Source organism: Serinus canaria, chromosome 6 (assembly GCF_022539315.1).
Source record: "Serinus canaria isolate serCan28SL12 chromosome 6, serCan2020, whole genome shotgun sequence".
Taxonomy (NCBI): domain Eukaryota; kingdom Metazoa; phylum Chordata; class Aves; order Passeriformes; family Fringillidae; genus Serinus; species Serinus canaria.
Window position 1 is genome coordinate 28,380,492 of NC_066320.1, and position 15,472 is coordinate 28,395,963.

At 43.8% G+C, this 15,472-nt stretch overlaps 1 protein-coding gene across 1 annotated transcript in view; it reads right to left on the minus strand.

Moving 5' to 3' along the window:
- HSPA12A (heat shock protein family A (Hsp70) member 12A) overlaps positions 1–14,247 on the minus strand; it is a 53,084-nt gene extending 38,837 nt beyond the window's left edge. Inside the window, exons 1-3 of the mRNA XM_009087159.4 lie at positions 14,182–14,247; positions 2,351–2,504; positions 484–569 (exon numbers count right to left, since the gene is read on the minus strand). Of these exons, the coding sequence (XP_009085407.1) occupies positions 484–569; positions 2,351–2,366 (102 nt within the window). The 5' untranslated portion in view covers positions 2,367–2,504; positions 14,182–14,247. The remainder of the gene's footprint in view (positions 1–483; positions 570–2,350; positions 2,505–14,181) is intronic.
- Positions 14,248–15,472: the final 1,225 nt, after the last annotated feature.

Sequence of the window (15,472 nt, forward strand, 5' to 3'; positions counted from 1 at the left end):
GAAGAGGCTATTTTCCTTAAGAAATAAAACTAGTTAATTCTGTTTTGAGCTTCTACATGTCTCTCTCTTTTGGGGAAAATTCTTTTCTCCAAACTTGGGTTTTACTGCTGAGTACCATATATATCCTTCTTTTTTTTTCTGAAAGGAAAAAGACTTTTCAGGGGCTGTCTAAACAAATCAGTGATAAAGAGAGGGACAGACCTTTGGAACCCTGAGGATCAAGAAGCCCCTGTGTTTGATACAAAAATATGCAGGAGCAAATCTATGAGTTTAGCAAATGAAAAAGAATAAAACCAGGAGCCCAATGAAAGGAATCAGAGCTCTGTCAACAACTCCAGTGTGACCAAAATCCCACTTAATACTATGGATAGCATAAAGGGGATCAGTATGGAAGAAATGACAACTCTCTGAAGAAATTATATCCCACTCTACAGGCAGAAGGTAATGTAAGCATGCAGTGAAAGTTAAGAGTGCATTTCTTACCACAATGTGTGATGGAGACAGTGGAGTTATTCCAGGGTCTCCCAAGCTTTTGGCTGGTGATGAGTAAGCAGATGTGGAAACTGCATCTAAAAGGAAACAAACACCCATCAGTGTCAGCAAGCAGAATGAGTGAATACAACAGTTACTTTGCATACTGCTAAACTGTTTTCCAGTTGTAAAGGATCTGCTAAAACACAAAGCAAATTCCGCAGCTGCCATCTAAAACATGTTTTGCCTTTAAAACACACTAAGACACAACTGTTGTTTTGGTTTTAAAATGTCTGTTTGACCTTCATGACTATTACCAATCTTTTATTACATTGTCATGTACAATCTTAAAAGTCTTCCTCAACATATTCAAAAATCATAGTTGGTACAAGCAGCTTGAGCACCACACACTGCCTAGGATTTAAATGCATGAATGCAGAAACTAAACACAAGCTGTGAGATCCAGAAACCCAGATCCATTTACAAGAAAAAGAGGAGCTGAGAGCAATTGGAGAAAGCAGGAAGGGTAGGCTGCAATTCGTCCATCTTGAGCCTTTATTCTGAAACTTTCCCAATACTGTCTCTGTTTTTATCCTTCACTGCACTCTGCACTGGAACATCCTGCAGCTGTTAATACTACTGCAGGACAGAATCCAGCTGGGAAAAAGGGAAGCATTATTAACAAGTCATCAAAGAAATATTTCTACCCAGTATACAATACTAAAACTTCATTTAAAGGCACAGACCAAATGAGTGACAAATACTGTAATGCATTAATTTTATTTTTCATTCTTTCATTTACATCGCTGATGATAGAAAAGGAAATGGCTTTAAACAAATTAAGCACTGATGGCTTAGATGGATGTCTATATAATCTGTACTCTTATGAGGAATGCAGTAGTTTATCAAAATAAAATGTAGAAAAGGTACCACACACCCTGTCCATGCTCACACCCCTCTGCTCCAAAACTTAAACCCTAAGTGCTTACTGAATTCTCTTCCACAGAATACAAGCTATAATTAGATGTAAAGCAGAATGATGTAATAGGTCTCTGAACATTAATAATAATAATTAAATAATAAGCAATACTTTTCAATGTTTTTTTATCCCCTACTTGGATGCATCACACATTTATTCATAGCATGTAGTTCCTAGACACAACTGACAATTCAGAGCATCACTCCAAGGTGACACTGGCTCTCAAAGACCTCAGAATTACATAGGGAAAAATGGCAATCAAATATGTCTTGTTTCCCAGGGAAGATTCAAAAACCTTGCAGTGGACAAGTATGAGAGAATTTGCCTGCAGGGAAAAAAATCTTCCTCCAGATCTTAATTTTGCTCTTGAAACTTCATTTATTTCTTGAAGTTATAACATGCATGTTCAGCCTGATTTTCAGAAGCATTTGCAGAAGCACAGTATTTGCATTTTCTCCACAAGTTCTCCAGGAATATATTAAGTTACTCCTCTTGCAGTGAAGCACAAAAAGTCACAGGCCAAATGCGACAAGCACAGAATCTGCTCGGTTCATTAAGACATCTTTGGAACAGATGCTGTTATCAGCCTCCCTTGTGCCATTTTTACCTCTTAATTTTTGCACCAGCAACATGGTATTTATTTTAGAATTGAAAAACAGAATCTCAACAGAGAAAAAATAAAATAAAATAACTAACAGAATATATTCCCTGCATCCTGCTGTAATTCCTGGCTGGACCTGAACTATACTTCCTGAGCAGACCAGGACATTGCAACACTGACTCAACATCTTTGGAAACCTGCACTTTACCCACACTTAGGATGCTGATCTGAAGCACAAAATGTAGACATCAAACCATGTGTTTTCAGGGTTTCACTCTGCCACTGATTCCTTTGGTTACCTGTTTCGGCACTCATGTTTCACAGATGTGCTGGGGCAGGTCCAGAGGAGGCCACAGGGATGATCAGAGGGCTGGAGCACCTCTGCTGTGGAGACAGGCTGGGAGAGGAGGCTCCAGGGATTCCTTAGAGCACCTTCCAGTACCTAAAGGGGGCCTGCAAATGAGCCAGAGAAGGACATTTTACAAGGGCAGGTAATGACAGGACAAAGAGTAAGGGCTTTAAAATGAAAAAGGGTAGATTTCTATTAGACATCAGGATGAAATTCTTTACTGTGACACTGGAGATGCACTGGCACAGGTTGTCCAGAGAAGCTGTGACTGCCCCACCCCTGCAAGTGCTCAAACCCAAGCTGGACAGGGCTTGGACCACCCTGGTCTAGTAGAAAGTGTCCCTGCCCATGGCAGGGGGTTGAAACAAGATGATCTTCAATATCCTTTCCAACCCCCCAAACTATTCTGTCTTTCTAAGATGCATTTTCCAACCTGTCTTCAGCTATCAGCCTTGAAAAGCTATTTATATCTCTGTGTGCAACTCAGAAAATTCTGTGTGACAGGATACACATTTTTGTATCTCAGAGAGCAGCGAATAAATATCCAGAGCAATACTGACATCCATCCAGTGAAACCAATAACTTGGGGTGTCCTACCAAGAATTAATTCTAGTTAATTAATAAAAAAGACCCTTCCAAACCCATGACCACCCTGCACTGCATTCATGGCTCCTCCTGCAAATACCCAGCTAAATAAAAGAATTCTACAGTACATCCTGGATCTAATGCCAAAACTTCTCAACAGGTAGTGAAATGACTGTTAAAAGCAAATGAAATTAGGAGATTTGTAACATTGCACTATCTACCCCATCTGAACTGCAAGGTGTTAAAATATATTTGTCTATGTGGGAGCTTTTGTATTTTGTTGAGTTAGTGTTTCCATGGTGAAAAAAATTGCATGTGTAACAATTTTTACAGCTGTGTTCTAAAGAGCAGTAAATGCATGGATATTCCAGGATATTTAAAAATCCCTTATCTCTAAAGCACTGTGATTGGTTGTCTGACAGAAACAAAAGCATCTGTTCCAAGCCAGAGAATAGAAAAAGGGCTGCAAGGAACCTGATTTGCAATCATGAAACTGAAAATTGACGCCTAGACTGTCCTGGATAGGATCAGGGTATTTGGAACAGTTCTTAGAATCAGAATGACTTATTATGGCTTCTACAACATAAAAACCATAATCAAGTAATGTTCTACATAGCTCAAGTTCCAGCTTTATCTCCATGTTTACTAAGGATCTTTATCTCTGTCAAACTACATGCTATGACAAAAACACAGCTGAACAGTCTGCATTAAATAAACACTTAAATTCTTGCCAATTTACACACCAAATTAAACAGAAGAATCTGATTTAGAATCCAAATTAAGTAAGTCCTGAAACAAACTGGTATTTAAAATTATCTTTTTCTAAATATGACACAAACTTCTTGAATAAAAATTCTTATATTTACATCTGATATGAATATTAATCTGGCTTGGGTAATTTCAATAAATGTGTATAGACTAAGTTTAAACACATTAACATTTCTGACTTAAGTCCTAACCTAAGCAATTGGCAAAGAACACCTTGTGCATTTTTAAGATCAGAAGTTGAAGGGAAAACAGAGAAGGCTCCCATTTTCAGGCAGATTCACAAACCATTACAGAATTAGTAAAATAATGAGATTAGAAGATATTATATCAGTAATGAAATCATGTCCATTACCACATTAGCTCCAATTGCTGGTTTACCAGACTTAATTTAAATTAAACCTTCTTTTCATCTAAACAGATGCAAGAGTTTATTTTCTGTGGTTTCCTGTAATGCCTAATCTGTTTAGCTCTGTTTTTCAGTAAATGATCAGCAACATTGCAGATTTTGACACAATGCAACGAAGGATTAACCTTTAAGTGTCAAAGAATGCAGACTAAAAGCAAAGTCCAGAACATTTATAAAAACTTGGCTGATGCACTGTGGATATTTCACTGATTGCCTGTTCAGCTGAATCTGATTTTCTGATAGATCTGGAGAGCAGGACCAAGCTCATTATTTAATGGAACAGATCAGTTAATGGCAGCTAGAAGGCCATCAGTCTGTTCTGAATTTCTGAGAGCTCCTGCCACACATTCCTATTCAGGATTGGATAAGTGAACTTTAGGGAACTACTAAAAAACCCAGACATGGACCAATACAGTCCCAGATAATCAATTTCAAGCCAGCAGCTAAGGAAAGGTGACTGCTGGACCTCCCAGTCACAAGCCACTAAGGTGGTACTCAACCAAAAAAACCATTCAGCAGTCACACAAAATCTTCTCTTTTCTGTTCAACTTTTCATCTGTATATAATTCAGCTACATAAGGCATCAGTAAAATTTTCTGCTTCACATATTATGGACCTTGTTCATTTCCCCAGTGAAGCAGATACCAGAGCAGTGGATTCTGTTTAACCCAGGTGCCATAAACAATGGATAAGCTAAAGTGGGCTTTGTCACCAGGCAGAATTTACTAGGACAAGTAAATCAGGAACCTGGGATACAGGGTGTGGGGCTGTGCAGCATAATGCCCAGAAATGCTGCCGCACCAGGGAAGGGGGGACATTTCTGAATGTGCCTCGTGTCCCCAGTTCTGTGAATGGAAAAGAAACGACTTTTTAAAGAAGAAGAAATAAGGATTCAAGCCCCAAGTCTGCTATCAAAAACCATTTCAGGCACATTCTGCACTACTTTGGAGTGATGGCTACAAAAGCAAAGGCTGCACCAGAGAAGCTGCACTTCCCAAACCTTCTCAGACCTCACTCCCACGTGACTGAACCTCTCTCCTACAGCAGGTTCACAAACCAAAGAACAGGCAAAGGAGCATCACTATGATATCACCTCTGTAAGAACATGCCTGAACACCAGTGTGTGTTATATCCCAATCACAAGCAAATTTGTATTTCTATCCTGACAGAGTGGGCACAAACCCAACACAATCTCCCCCCACAATTTTCTGAATCAGCAAAGGATCAGTACCATTCCCCATGTCAGATCAGAGTTCCAGGATTTTAGTAAGTGCTTTCACAATAAAGTCACCAGTGAGTCCCAGCACAGCCTTTTCCAGGCTCTCCCAAACTCCCAGCTGAGAGTGGCTGCAGGACACCACCCTGGCTCAAAAGGAAAGCTGCAATAACTCTTTTTGATTTGTGTGATGCTCATCCACTGCTCCAAATGCCCAATCTCCCCAGCACTCAGCTATGTGTAGGCTGCTGAACCAGGTGCACAGGGGAACTTGGGATGCATTAGATCTCCTAAAAATGTCACTCTTGCAGCTGATCTTTGTGGCTCCAATAAATCCATGTTAACTGAACTCACCAGGAACACTCTGAACACATCACAAATTAAACACTGCAAGTATCTCATGGCCATTTGTCTGGAATTTCCAGGCATCCAGCATGTGGTAAAGGTGACTGCTGCTGTGTGTATATACACTGCTCTGCTCTCAGTCAGGCTGTGGGTAATACCAAAATCTTAGCCAAATTCTTTCTTTCCCATTCAGGCACTTTATCTGGATTTAAAATTTAGGAAGAAAGAAGGGGAAAAAAGGGGAAAATAAGGATGTACTGAACCAAACATGGGTATAGATTAGCCACCAGGCAACAAAAGAATGGAATAAACCCATTATTTTTCATTCAAAAGATTATAACCTTTTGAGCATCAAAATAATTTTGACCCAAGCAAACCTTCCTAATGATATTTGAACAAGAAAAGAAGGGCTTACTATATTGCTGTTAGCTGGCAACTGCTGCACTGAGGAAGAAAACCTTATTCAGCTCTTCCTATTGCTGAGATTTTCCTTTGCATTAAGCACAAAATGTCAGAGCTTCCAAATGCAATGTGACAACCTAGAGCATTTTACTGTAAATACAAAGATGGCCTTTTAAAATAATTACAGAACAATAAAAAAAGAGATGGAGAGAAGCAAATAAAAAAATCTTAAAATATTCTTATGCATAATCAAAAGATCCCATATGTCATATCAGAAGTAAGAACCTTCTGTTCCTCCTGAAACCAATGGCACCACTGTTATGACCATCAATGGAATTAGAGTTCTTTGTTTTAAAATGCCAGTAGGCATCCAGCTGGTTTGCTGAAGACTGCAATACACTTCTCTTCCAAGAATACAGCCACAGCTAATCTCTGACACAAATCCAAGTTTCCTGATACCCTTTCATAATATCTGGTCCCCCGAAGAACTGGAATTCATTGCACTGATACCAATTAGAGCACAAGGATTTCCTAAGGAAAAAAAAAAAAATCTCCCAGTACTTTGCAAAGAATTCTAAAAATAAGACATGTTTGTCATTACAACTTTGACCTTTTCCATTTATTGCTTCTATATTGTGTCCCATCACAATTATGCTTTGACTAGAGGAATTACATTTTTACTACACTATGAATGCTTTCTAAGGTAATTTTAAGATTTTACCATTAAGAGTATCAGAAACCAACCCCAGTTTCATCCCATCATTCACTCTGTGGACAACATTCATTTTCCTGAGCCTCAGCAGCAAAGGGAGACCAGAAGATGACACCAATTTTCTGTGAACTTAATTTGAGATGAAAGAAACACGCAAGAACTCACAATAACCTCCTGAAAATGCCACATGGGTTATATTCACTTCTCTATTTGACAGGACATAGGCTAAAATACTTTACCTACAATTGATCTGATCTCCCTAATGCTTGGTAAAATGGACTGAAGCTGAGCAATCACACTTACTGGGTGTGTGTGACCTCACCAACAGCTAAATCTGCCCTTAAGCTGCCTTCAGCTCAAACCCTTTCACCAGCTACACTGCAAGGTCTCAAATCCAGCTCCACCCTGAATGACCTGAGAGTTTTCCAGCTTCTGCAATCAGCCAGCTCCCTTTCCCCTCCCATTTCCTTCCCCACGCCCTGATGGAATTCCAGTGTGCTCAAAACCTGCTCATGCCCCAGAGCCTGGGGTGAGGGGAACCCACCAGCAGTGCCCTGCTGTGATCCCTCTCTTCCCACATTCCAGCTCTTCCACAGCCATGCACTACTGCCAGGAGACACAACTCTGATCCTGGTCTACCTGCTGCAAAAGGCAGGCTACATATCCTGATAAGGGTGGGTTAACAACAGATTTGGCAGCTCAGAGTGGTAAAAGACAATTCTCCATGATTTCCCTAAATATTCCCTAACACAGTTCTGGAGGAGACAGCTTCAGTGTGTATGAACTAAACTTCTCTCCCTTCAACAAGCTCTTCTTTGAACTTGCTTCCTTCACACTTCCCTGCACTATTTGCCTCTGAGCAAGCACTGTCTTCCTGTATCTCTCACCTCCTCCCTCGTTGCTTCCAGGAACAGGTAAGGAACAGAAAACAAACCCCAAGATGTACAAAACTTAGGTGAAAAGACACCTTCCTGGAAAAGGCTTCCTGCTGCTTCTCCTCCATCATCATGTCTGCCCTCATCTACCTCCTCCACTTTGTTCACTGCAGGGCTGTCAGGAATAGCACTACTAAGATTATGCTCTAATTCCCAGGACTATACTCATAAAACAGAACATTTGTGATGTTAATCACTCTCTTTGAGAAAAACACCATTTCCCAGCTCAGCTGGACTGATTCCCTGCTTTTTCTTTTTAAAAAACAAGATCAACATATTACAGTTATAAACATGTTTTACTACAAGTTTCTGTTTAGGAACCACATCAAGATGCAATTGCATCCTGAAAAGAATGCAGTCCTACCTTTCTCAATCAAGATATTCAAAGAATCACTGTTCAGCTTTTCAGATTGTGCATCCACCACACATTTTGGGGGGCATTTATTCACTTAAAAGGCAAAAAGGTTATTTAGTTTTCAAGCATTCCTAGATTCAAACAGCATCTCACAATGCATCAAGCTGGATGAATGTAGTGACACCTTTTTCTTAAAACATGAATTGGGAAAAAAATTTGAATATGTTTGTCTTCATTTTGACAATCTTCTGGAAAGCTTAACATGATTCACACATTTACAGAGCCTTGACAAGAGAAAACCAACCACTCTCATCAATTCACAGGGGAAAAAAAAAGGATAAGCAGGGGGCAGGGTAAAAAGAAAAGCCAAGCTAGAATAGACATTACTTATAGTAGTCAGCATGAGTGATGCTCTATATAAATCCCTTCATATTCTTCAAGGCTATTAAACCAAATTTTGTTCAAAGACGGAAAAATAAAGGAACAGTAACTATGACAAAATGTCAAATATAGGTATCACATTTGAAAAGTCATTAGCAAAGTCATCTGTGAAACCATAGACTATGGCTACTGATTTATCTTTTGAGCAATATTTCATTGCTGTATCAAAAACCAGATTTTCTTTCTTTTTATTTGATGGTTTCAAACACACACAGTTACCAGGCTTAAAGAGAAGATACCTTATGAGCAAAGAAGAAATTACCTGATGAGTATTTTCAGAGTAGATCACAAAATCATGCAATCACCAACCAAAATCCACTTCCAGAGGTTTTTATGCTAACACCCATCAGGGTTATGTTCAAGTGCCATGAGAATGCACGCAATGAGACCACAGTGACCAGCCAGAAAACCAACTGCAAATTTACACTGTCACGGTGACAAGCCCCTGGCACAACCTTCAAAGGAGTTCCTGTGGCTGAAATCGTACCAGGAGCCTAGCTGAGTAAGCAAGGGAGCTCCTAGAAAAGGTTGATTTTTGAGTGCAGCACTTCCACAGTGGCAGTACTGAAAGCTGCTGTAAGTGGCATGCCCTGCCGCTCCGATTACTGCGAGTGCTCTACTCAGGTATCCATGGAAACTTGAGAAATAGATGGTAAATTAGTTGGATCTGTTTGGCATCAGGGAATAGGACTAGTTGCCAGTCAGCCCAGTCTAATCACAGGTATTCTGATCTTTAATCATGGAGAAGGCATCAAGAGTCCTCAAATGATGATGAAGCTGACCAAATGGTCACATTTCCCAAACAATGACAAAAGGAGGGGGCAAGGATGCACTGAGGAACTGATATTTTAATGGTGGTGTTATCTCTTAAGAGAGAAAAATATCACAATCCCTGTAATGAGGAAAGAGACACCAAATATTCACTCTTCCAACCTCACAGGGAACAGGAAAAAAAAAAAAAGAAAGCATGGATAGAAATGCACAGAACCTTGTAGGGACAGGTGGGCATAGAGTACTCAGGGCTGTGAAACCCTTTGAGAGAAACTGCTTCCACCCAAGAGACTGGTCCTGAATACCACTGTGAACTAGGGATGTATCCAGAAATGGACAAACTGAAGTTGTGTTCCCTGATCATTCCCTCTGGGCGAAGGAAGTAGCAAAGGGAGAATAATTTATCTCTGCTTCCTTGCCCAAGGAAACTGGTGCAGGTTGGGCAGGCTCCTGCAATAGGAACTGATTTTCTTCAGAGAGAGAATGTGGATTAACTCCTTTAGATGACATGGAATTACTATTACTGAACTACATTCACATCCACTCTTTTCTGGACTCCAACTGGTAATGATTACTAGAAATCTCTCTCCAGTATTCCTCAGAAGCTGCATCTGCAGAGCACAGCCTCGAGTGTTGAGTTATAAGCTAAAAGCAAAATCCTCTCCAGGTCTCCCATTCTTGCAAATTTAGGTGCACTTGGAACTGATCCATGTGCTCAGAGCCTGCAAATCTGTAACAACAGAGCTCCTGATCTGGGCCAGGGAGCACCCAGTGACTCACAGGGGAGTGGAGAGCAGTGAGCCAGGGCAGGGGAGCGCCAGCACAGCTCCCAAAGCCCCTCTGGTGTCCTTGACACACCCTTGTGCAGTCCTGGGTCAAGAACAAAGGCATTCTAGGCTTTCTGGCCACCATATTCTGAGGAGTTTTGTTTATTTATTTGCTTACTTCTTAGAAATGACTGCATTTTCCTCTTCATTTACATGAAAACGTTTCTCAAATCCCTCTGAGACTGCCTTTGAAGGAATTTCCTGTTTTAATACTGATTACTGACACAGATCACCACTGCCACGCTAATTTTAAAACACTGTAAAGTCACTGTTCTAATAGCAGTTCTAGCAAAATTTTAAACTTGCATTTGTTTATTTTAAATGCATATCACTATGATTCTTAACAGCACAGCAGAAAGTTTGTCAGGCCAGAGCTGACACATTTTGAATAATGAGAGCTAAGGAATGTTCTTCTAATATCAAAAATGTGCCTGGTCACTGAGAAAAGGCAGATTGGATGTAATGACCCAGGAGCCAGGACACTTGTCACAGCGAGGAAGATGAAGCCTGAGGATCTGTCACAGGCATTTCAGATCACTGAGGCTCAGCCTTGGCAGCAGCATTCCCAATATCTGTGACCTTACAGCACCAAACAGCTGCACACTCTGCAGGGGAACATCTGTGAAGCAAGTGTACCATTTACAGCCACGGCCCATGGACTTCAGAGCTCATCCCTGAAACAGACTCCAAGTCCTCCTGGCATCTCTCTCACCACTGCAGAAACACCAACCTGATGCAACCTGGAGCTTCACCCATCCTTCTTTTCAACCAGCCAGGCTTTTTAATAGAAATGTGACAAGTACCACACAAAAGCTGAGTAATTATGTAAGAAGTCATCTATGGATGGACAAAGATTTCACTAAAGCTGCATAAAGAAAATATCAACAGCTAGTTCACTTAAGGAAAAAAAAAAAAAAAAAAAAAAGGCAGATGCAAACTCCCCAAAAAGGTCATGCTGCTTCAAACCAAATTAAGGTCATGACTGTTCTCATCCTAATTGAAAGTAGCATTGTTTGTGTGCATTGTTTTTATTCCTTTCATATTTTCCATTATCATTTACTGGGAGCCAGCACAGCTTTTTTAAAATCCAAAAAGGCAATTTGCTTCTTCACAATACCTACAGACTAAAACAGCCACAGGGAGAAGTTTCTAAAACCATAACTGGTATGCTCTTTGAAGTCAAATACTTGTGAAATCCCATCTGACACATCGTCAAAAGGCAGAACTAATTCAGGTACAGAAAATTGACACAATGGGATCTTTTAATATTATTGTTTTAAAGTAAAAAGTATATTCTTGAGATTTTTTTTTTAAGAAAGGGATGGTTGCTTTGTGAATTCATAAAAAGAACAGGTGAAATCATAGTAGAGGGGAGAAAAAATGAATTAATCCCCTGGAACAGCTTAGAAGAATAAGTAACTGGAAATTTTAAAATATTTGACCAGATCTGTCACTTTAAAAGAAAAAAAGAAAAGAAATCCAGACTTAATTGCAACAGCAGATATGATGTCCAGAAGGGGCCTAAAAAATTTCAATAGCCTTGCCATAAAAGCGGGAAGAGTGTCCATGGAAGGCCACATCAACTCAACCAAATAAAGAAGCATTTGGTAGAAAAAAAGCACAAGATGAGACACCAGTCAAGTCCCATGTAACCCAGACCACCAGTGACACAGCTAGAAAACAAAACATACCCTAAACCCTGAAATGTTCATGAAGGGATCAGGTCTTTTATAGCAGAGGCAGCATTCTGGCCTGGCTGCACAGACCTGGCCTCCCAGAGGTTGCTCTAACTTGAGCTGACATCCAAGGCTGCAGCATCCTCTTCCAGCTCCTGGTGCCAGTTGCATTTGTCAGAAACCCTGGTTGCTCCCTGTGGACCAGGATAAAGCCCCTTTACCCAGAAATGCATCAGCTGAAAATGCCTCTGGACAGAACAGACCTCTTGGGGCCTCTCTACAGCTGACTGAAGCTTTGGGGGGACTTTGCAGGGACAGAGCAGGGCAGATCTGTTGAACACCAACTGCTGTCCCTATGGGAGTGAACTAAACATTCAGACTGAAAGCTTACAGGGCGCCTGTCATGAAAGAAAACTTGCCAGCTCAACCAGCATTACCCAATTACAAGCCAAAGGCTTGAAAAATGCCAAAAATCAGTATAATTAGAATCTTTACATGCAGTAGCTCCTGGGTATGAACAATTTCACTAAGCAAGCTGCAGATACCGCAGTGCTGTGCTAAGTGGAGCTATAAAGATGATGGGCAGGCACTGCATACAGCACTCAGCTATTTTACATACAGACATTTCCTTTACGCATTGTACTGTGCTGCAAAAAGTGGCTGCAGCTTCAGTACTGTCAATATAACACACACTAAATCACACTTTATCCCTCAAGCCTTTTTTTTCCCCTGACAGCCTCTGCATTCCAGCGCATGGAAAGAACATAAAGATTTCTGGCATCACAAATCATTGCTTTACTACCTGGTCTTCTGTCTTCTAACCAAATCCCTCCTGCACAGATTCTCCCTATGTCACAAGTTACTTCATTTCTATAGTGCATGCACCAACCTTGCGACCTGGCAGAAAACAAAACGTGATACCCTGTCACTGAAAGACAAATGAATCTGTCAGTCTGTTCTTCCCTTTGTCAGCTGCATGCTAGAAAACTGTTACAGGTTACTTCAAACCAAACAGACATCAGGGGTTTCACTTAGGAAGCACTGAGAGAACATTTAGATGGAGGGAGGTGGAAGAACCCAGTGGAGCATCTTGAAGATTCGACTAGTTTCTAAGTAGTGTTTTCTGATTTAGTTTGGGGTTTTTTAATGGACACTTTACGACTTGTTAATTCCACTTACACTGAAATTAAGCTATGTCATTTGAAATTCCCCCTACTACAAAAATCCTACTATAATCTAAAATCAAACTTAAACTTTTAAGTTTCCCCACACATTTCTGCCAGCACTGTCCGCTCAGCATTGCAGTTTCTTCCAAGTCTTTGCAGCTTACAGTGAGGAAGAAGGCATGGAGAGATCGAATGAAATCAGGCTGAGTCTGCATTTCCCTTAGGGTTATTCACCCATATCATTTGTATCCTAGGAACCCTCTTCCCTCCCCCAGCTCCGTTCCCAGACAAGGAGAGCCCACCCCATCCTGCAAAGGCTGTGTTGTTCCTATCGGGCAGGGTAACCCCAAACGGATCAGACCCACAGCATCCTTGTTTCAGGCAAAACAAGATTCAGCTCAGCTCGGGTCAAGTCTGCAGAATCGGAGACATGTGGTCACCTTAACGCGGTAAAACGGTACCGGTGGGGGTTTCCCCACCACTACACCTCGCTGGGAGCTGCCTGGTCCCCGGGGCTGCGCCAGGATGCTCAGGCGCTCAGCCAGACAGCGCCGTCTCTCCCGCCCGGCTGCCAGGTCTTTCTTTTCCAGTGCATCAGGCTACTCACTATACAGGAGGGGCTGCCTCTATGTCAGCAGCAGCCCCTGAGCTCCAGTCCGAGCCCTCCTCCCTCTGGCCGCTGCCGGGAAAGGGAGAGACCCCGACGCGCGGGGAGAACGGAGCCACAAAGGCCCGTCCGGCGGGGATGCCGCGCCCGCCGCAGCGCCCGGCGCCGGGCAGGGCGCCCGCCCCGCCTCGCCCCCGCCTTGCCGTGCCGCCGCATTGTTTTGTCACCTGGGTCCCCCCGCGATGCGGCACCGGCTCCCCGGGGACCGCACGCGGAGGAGCGGCGGCGCTGCCCGGCGGGAGAGGGTTCCGCACCGAGCCGCCACCTCCCGTCGCCGCAGCCGGCCCTGCCCGCGGGGCATCCCCCGAGCCGGGCACCGCGGGGCCGCCGGCCCGGCCCTGCCCTGCCCCGCCCGCGCGGCCACGGCCGGGACATTGTCCGCCGCCTCCCGCCTCCCCTGCTCCGGACGGGGCTCCCTCCGGCTCCAGACCGTTTCCCCCCGTGAGCCGGGGCCGCCCCGCCGCGCCCGCCGGCGGCAGCGCTCCTGCATTGCGGCGGGGCCCCCTCACCTGCGGCACCGCTCTCCGCCTCCGACATGGCCCGCTCCCGCCGCGCTCGCCGGGGCACGGGCCGGCGGCGGAGCTGCGCTGCCCACCCCGGGGGAGGCTCCGCTGCTCGTGTAGTCTCCGCCCCGCTGCGCCTTCCTGCGGCCGGTGCGGAGCCGAAGGGAAGAGGCTGCGCGCCTGGCCCGGCGCTGACGGGCTTCCCGCGCCGGCTGCGGGGCTGCGCCGCCCCTCCCCGCCCGCTCCGCAGCCGCACAAGGACGGCACCGGCGGGGGGGCCGCCTGCGAGGGGCGGCCCGGCCCCAGATGCGGATTTCACGGCCACTGAAGCGGAAAGCCCTCCGCGGTGACAGCCACAGAAAGAGACCCCTGTCTGTGGCCGGAGGTGACACCCCGGCTCAGCCCCGTGCGCCGGGAAAGGGTGCTGGGGTCCTGCAGAGACGGAGCGTGAGAAGGCTGCGGAGGTTACCCCAGCTGTTCCCCCGGTTGTCAGGGGTGTAGGTGCAGCTAACCCGGACAGGCAGAAATCATGGACGGGTCCCCTGGCATCATGTATTACCGGGTGGCTCGTACGGCGTAGGATTCTTTCTGTTTGTCTTGGGAGTGAGCTCTCCCACATGGTTCTGCAGTGCTATGAGACCAAGAACTTCTTGCTTCCAGTGATTTTTAGCTACTTGTCTCCAGGACCTGGGAGAGAGACACCCATACTGTCACTCGATCCATTATGAAGTTAAAGAGTTTTCCAAACTAAGAAGCCATTACTAACACAAGAGGATAAGAATAAGGCTGGTGTCCTCCCATGAACAATCCTGAAACCAGAAAAGGTTTTTCCTCTTGTCCACCCGTGCTTCTTGGTGTAATTCTCCTTTACTTTCCAGCCTCAGCAGCCATTCATCTTTTGAAAGCAGTGTTAGTATTTCACGTGAAATAAATAAGGGCATTCACTCCAAGCACAATCTCGACTCCTTGCTGACTCCTGGGCTGAGGAGGTCACTGATATTCAGGACAGTGTAAAATCCACCCCAAGTTCTCCCAAGACCCCTCACCAAAGCTGTTACTCACACAAGGTGGGATCTCTGTGAAGCTCTTGAGGACCAGATAATTTTGAAGCAGTCCCTGGCACTGCAGGTGCTTACTCAGCACCTCTCTCTGTTCCCTGGTTTCTTGCTCTCATGTCATTTGCTCTGTTCCCTGTGAGCTTTATTGCCTCTGAGGACCGAAGGTGTGGCACGAAAGTTAAAGTTGTAAATATCTTCACATCTGCACACCTGACACATCTCAAAAGCCTTCACCCACC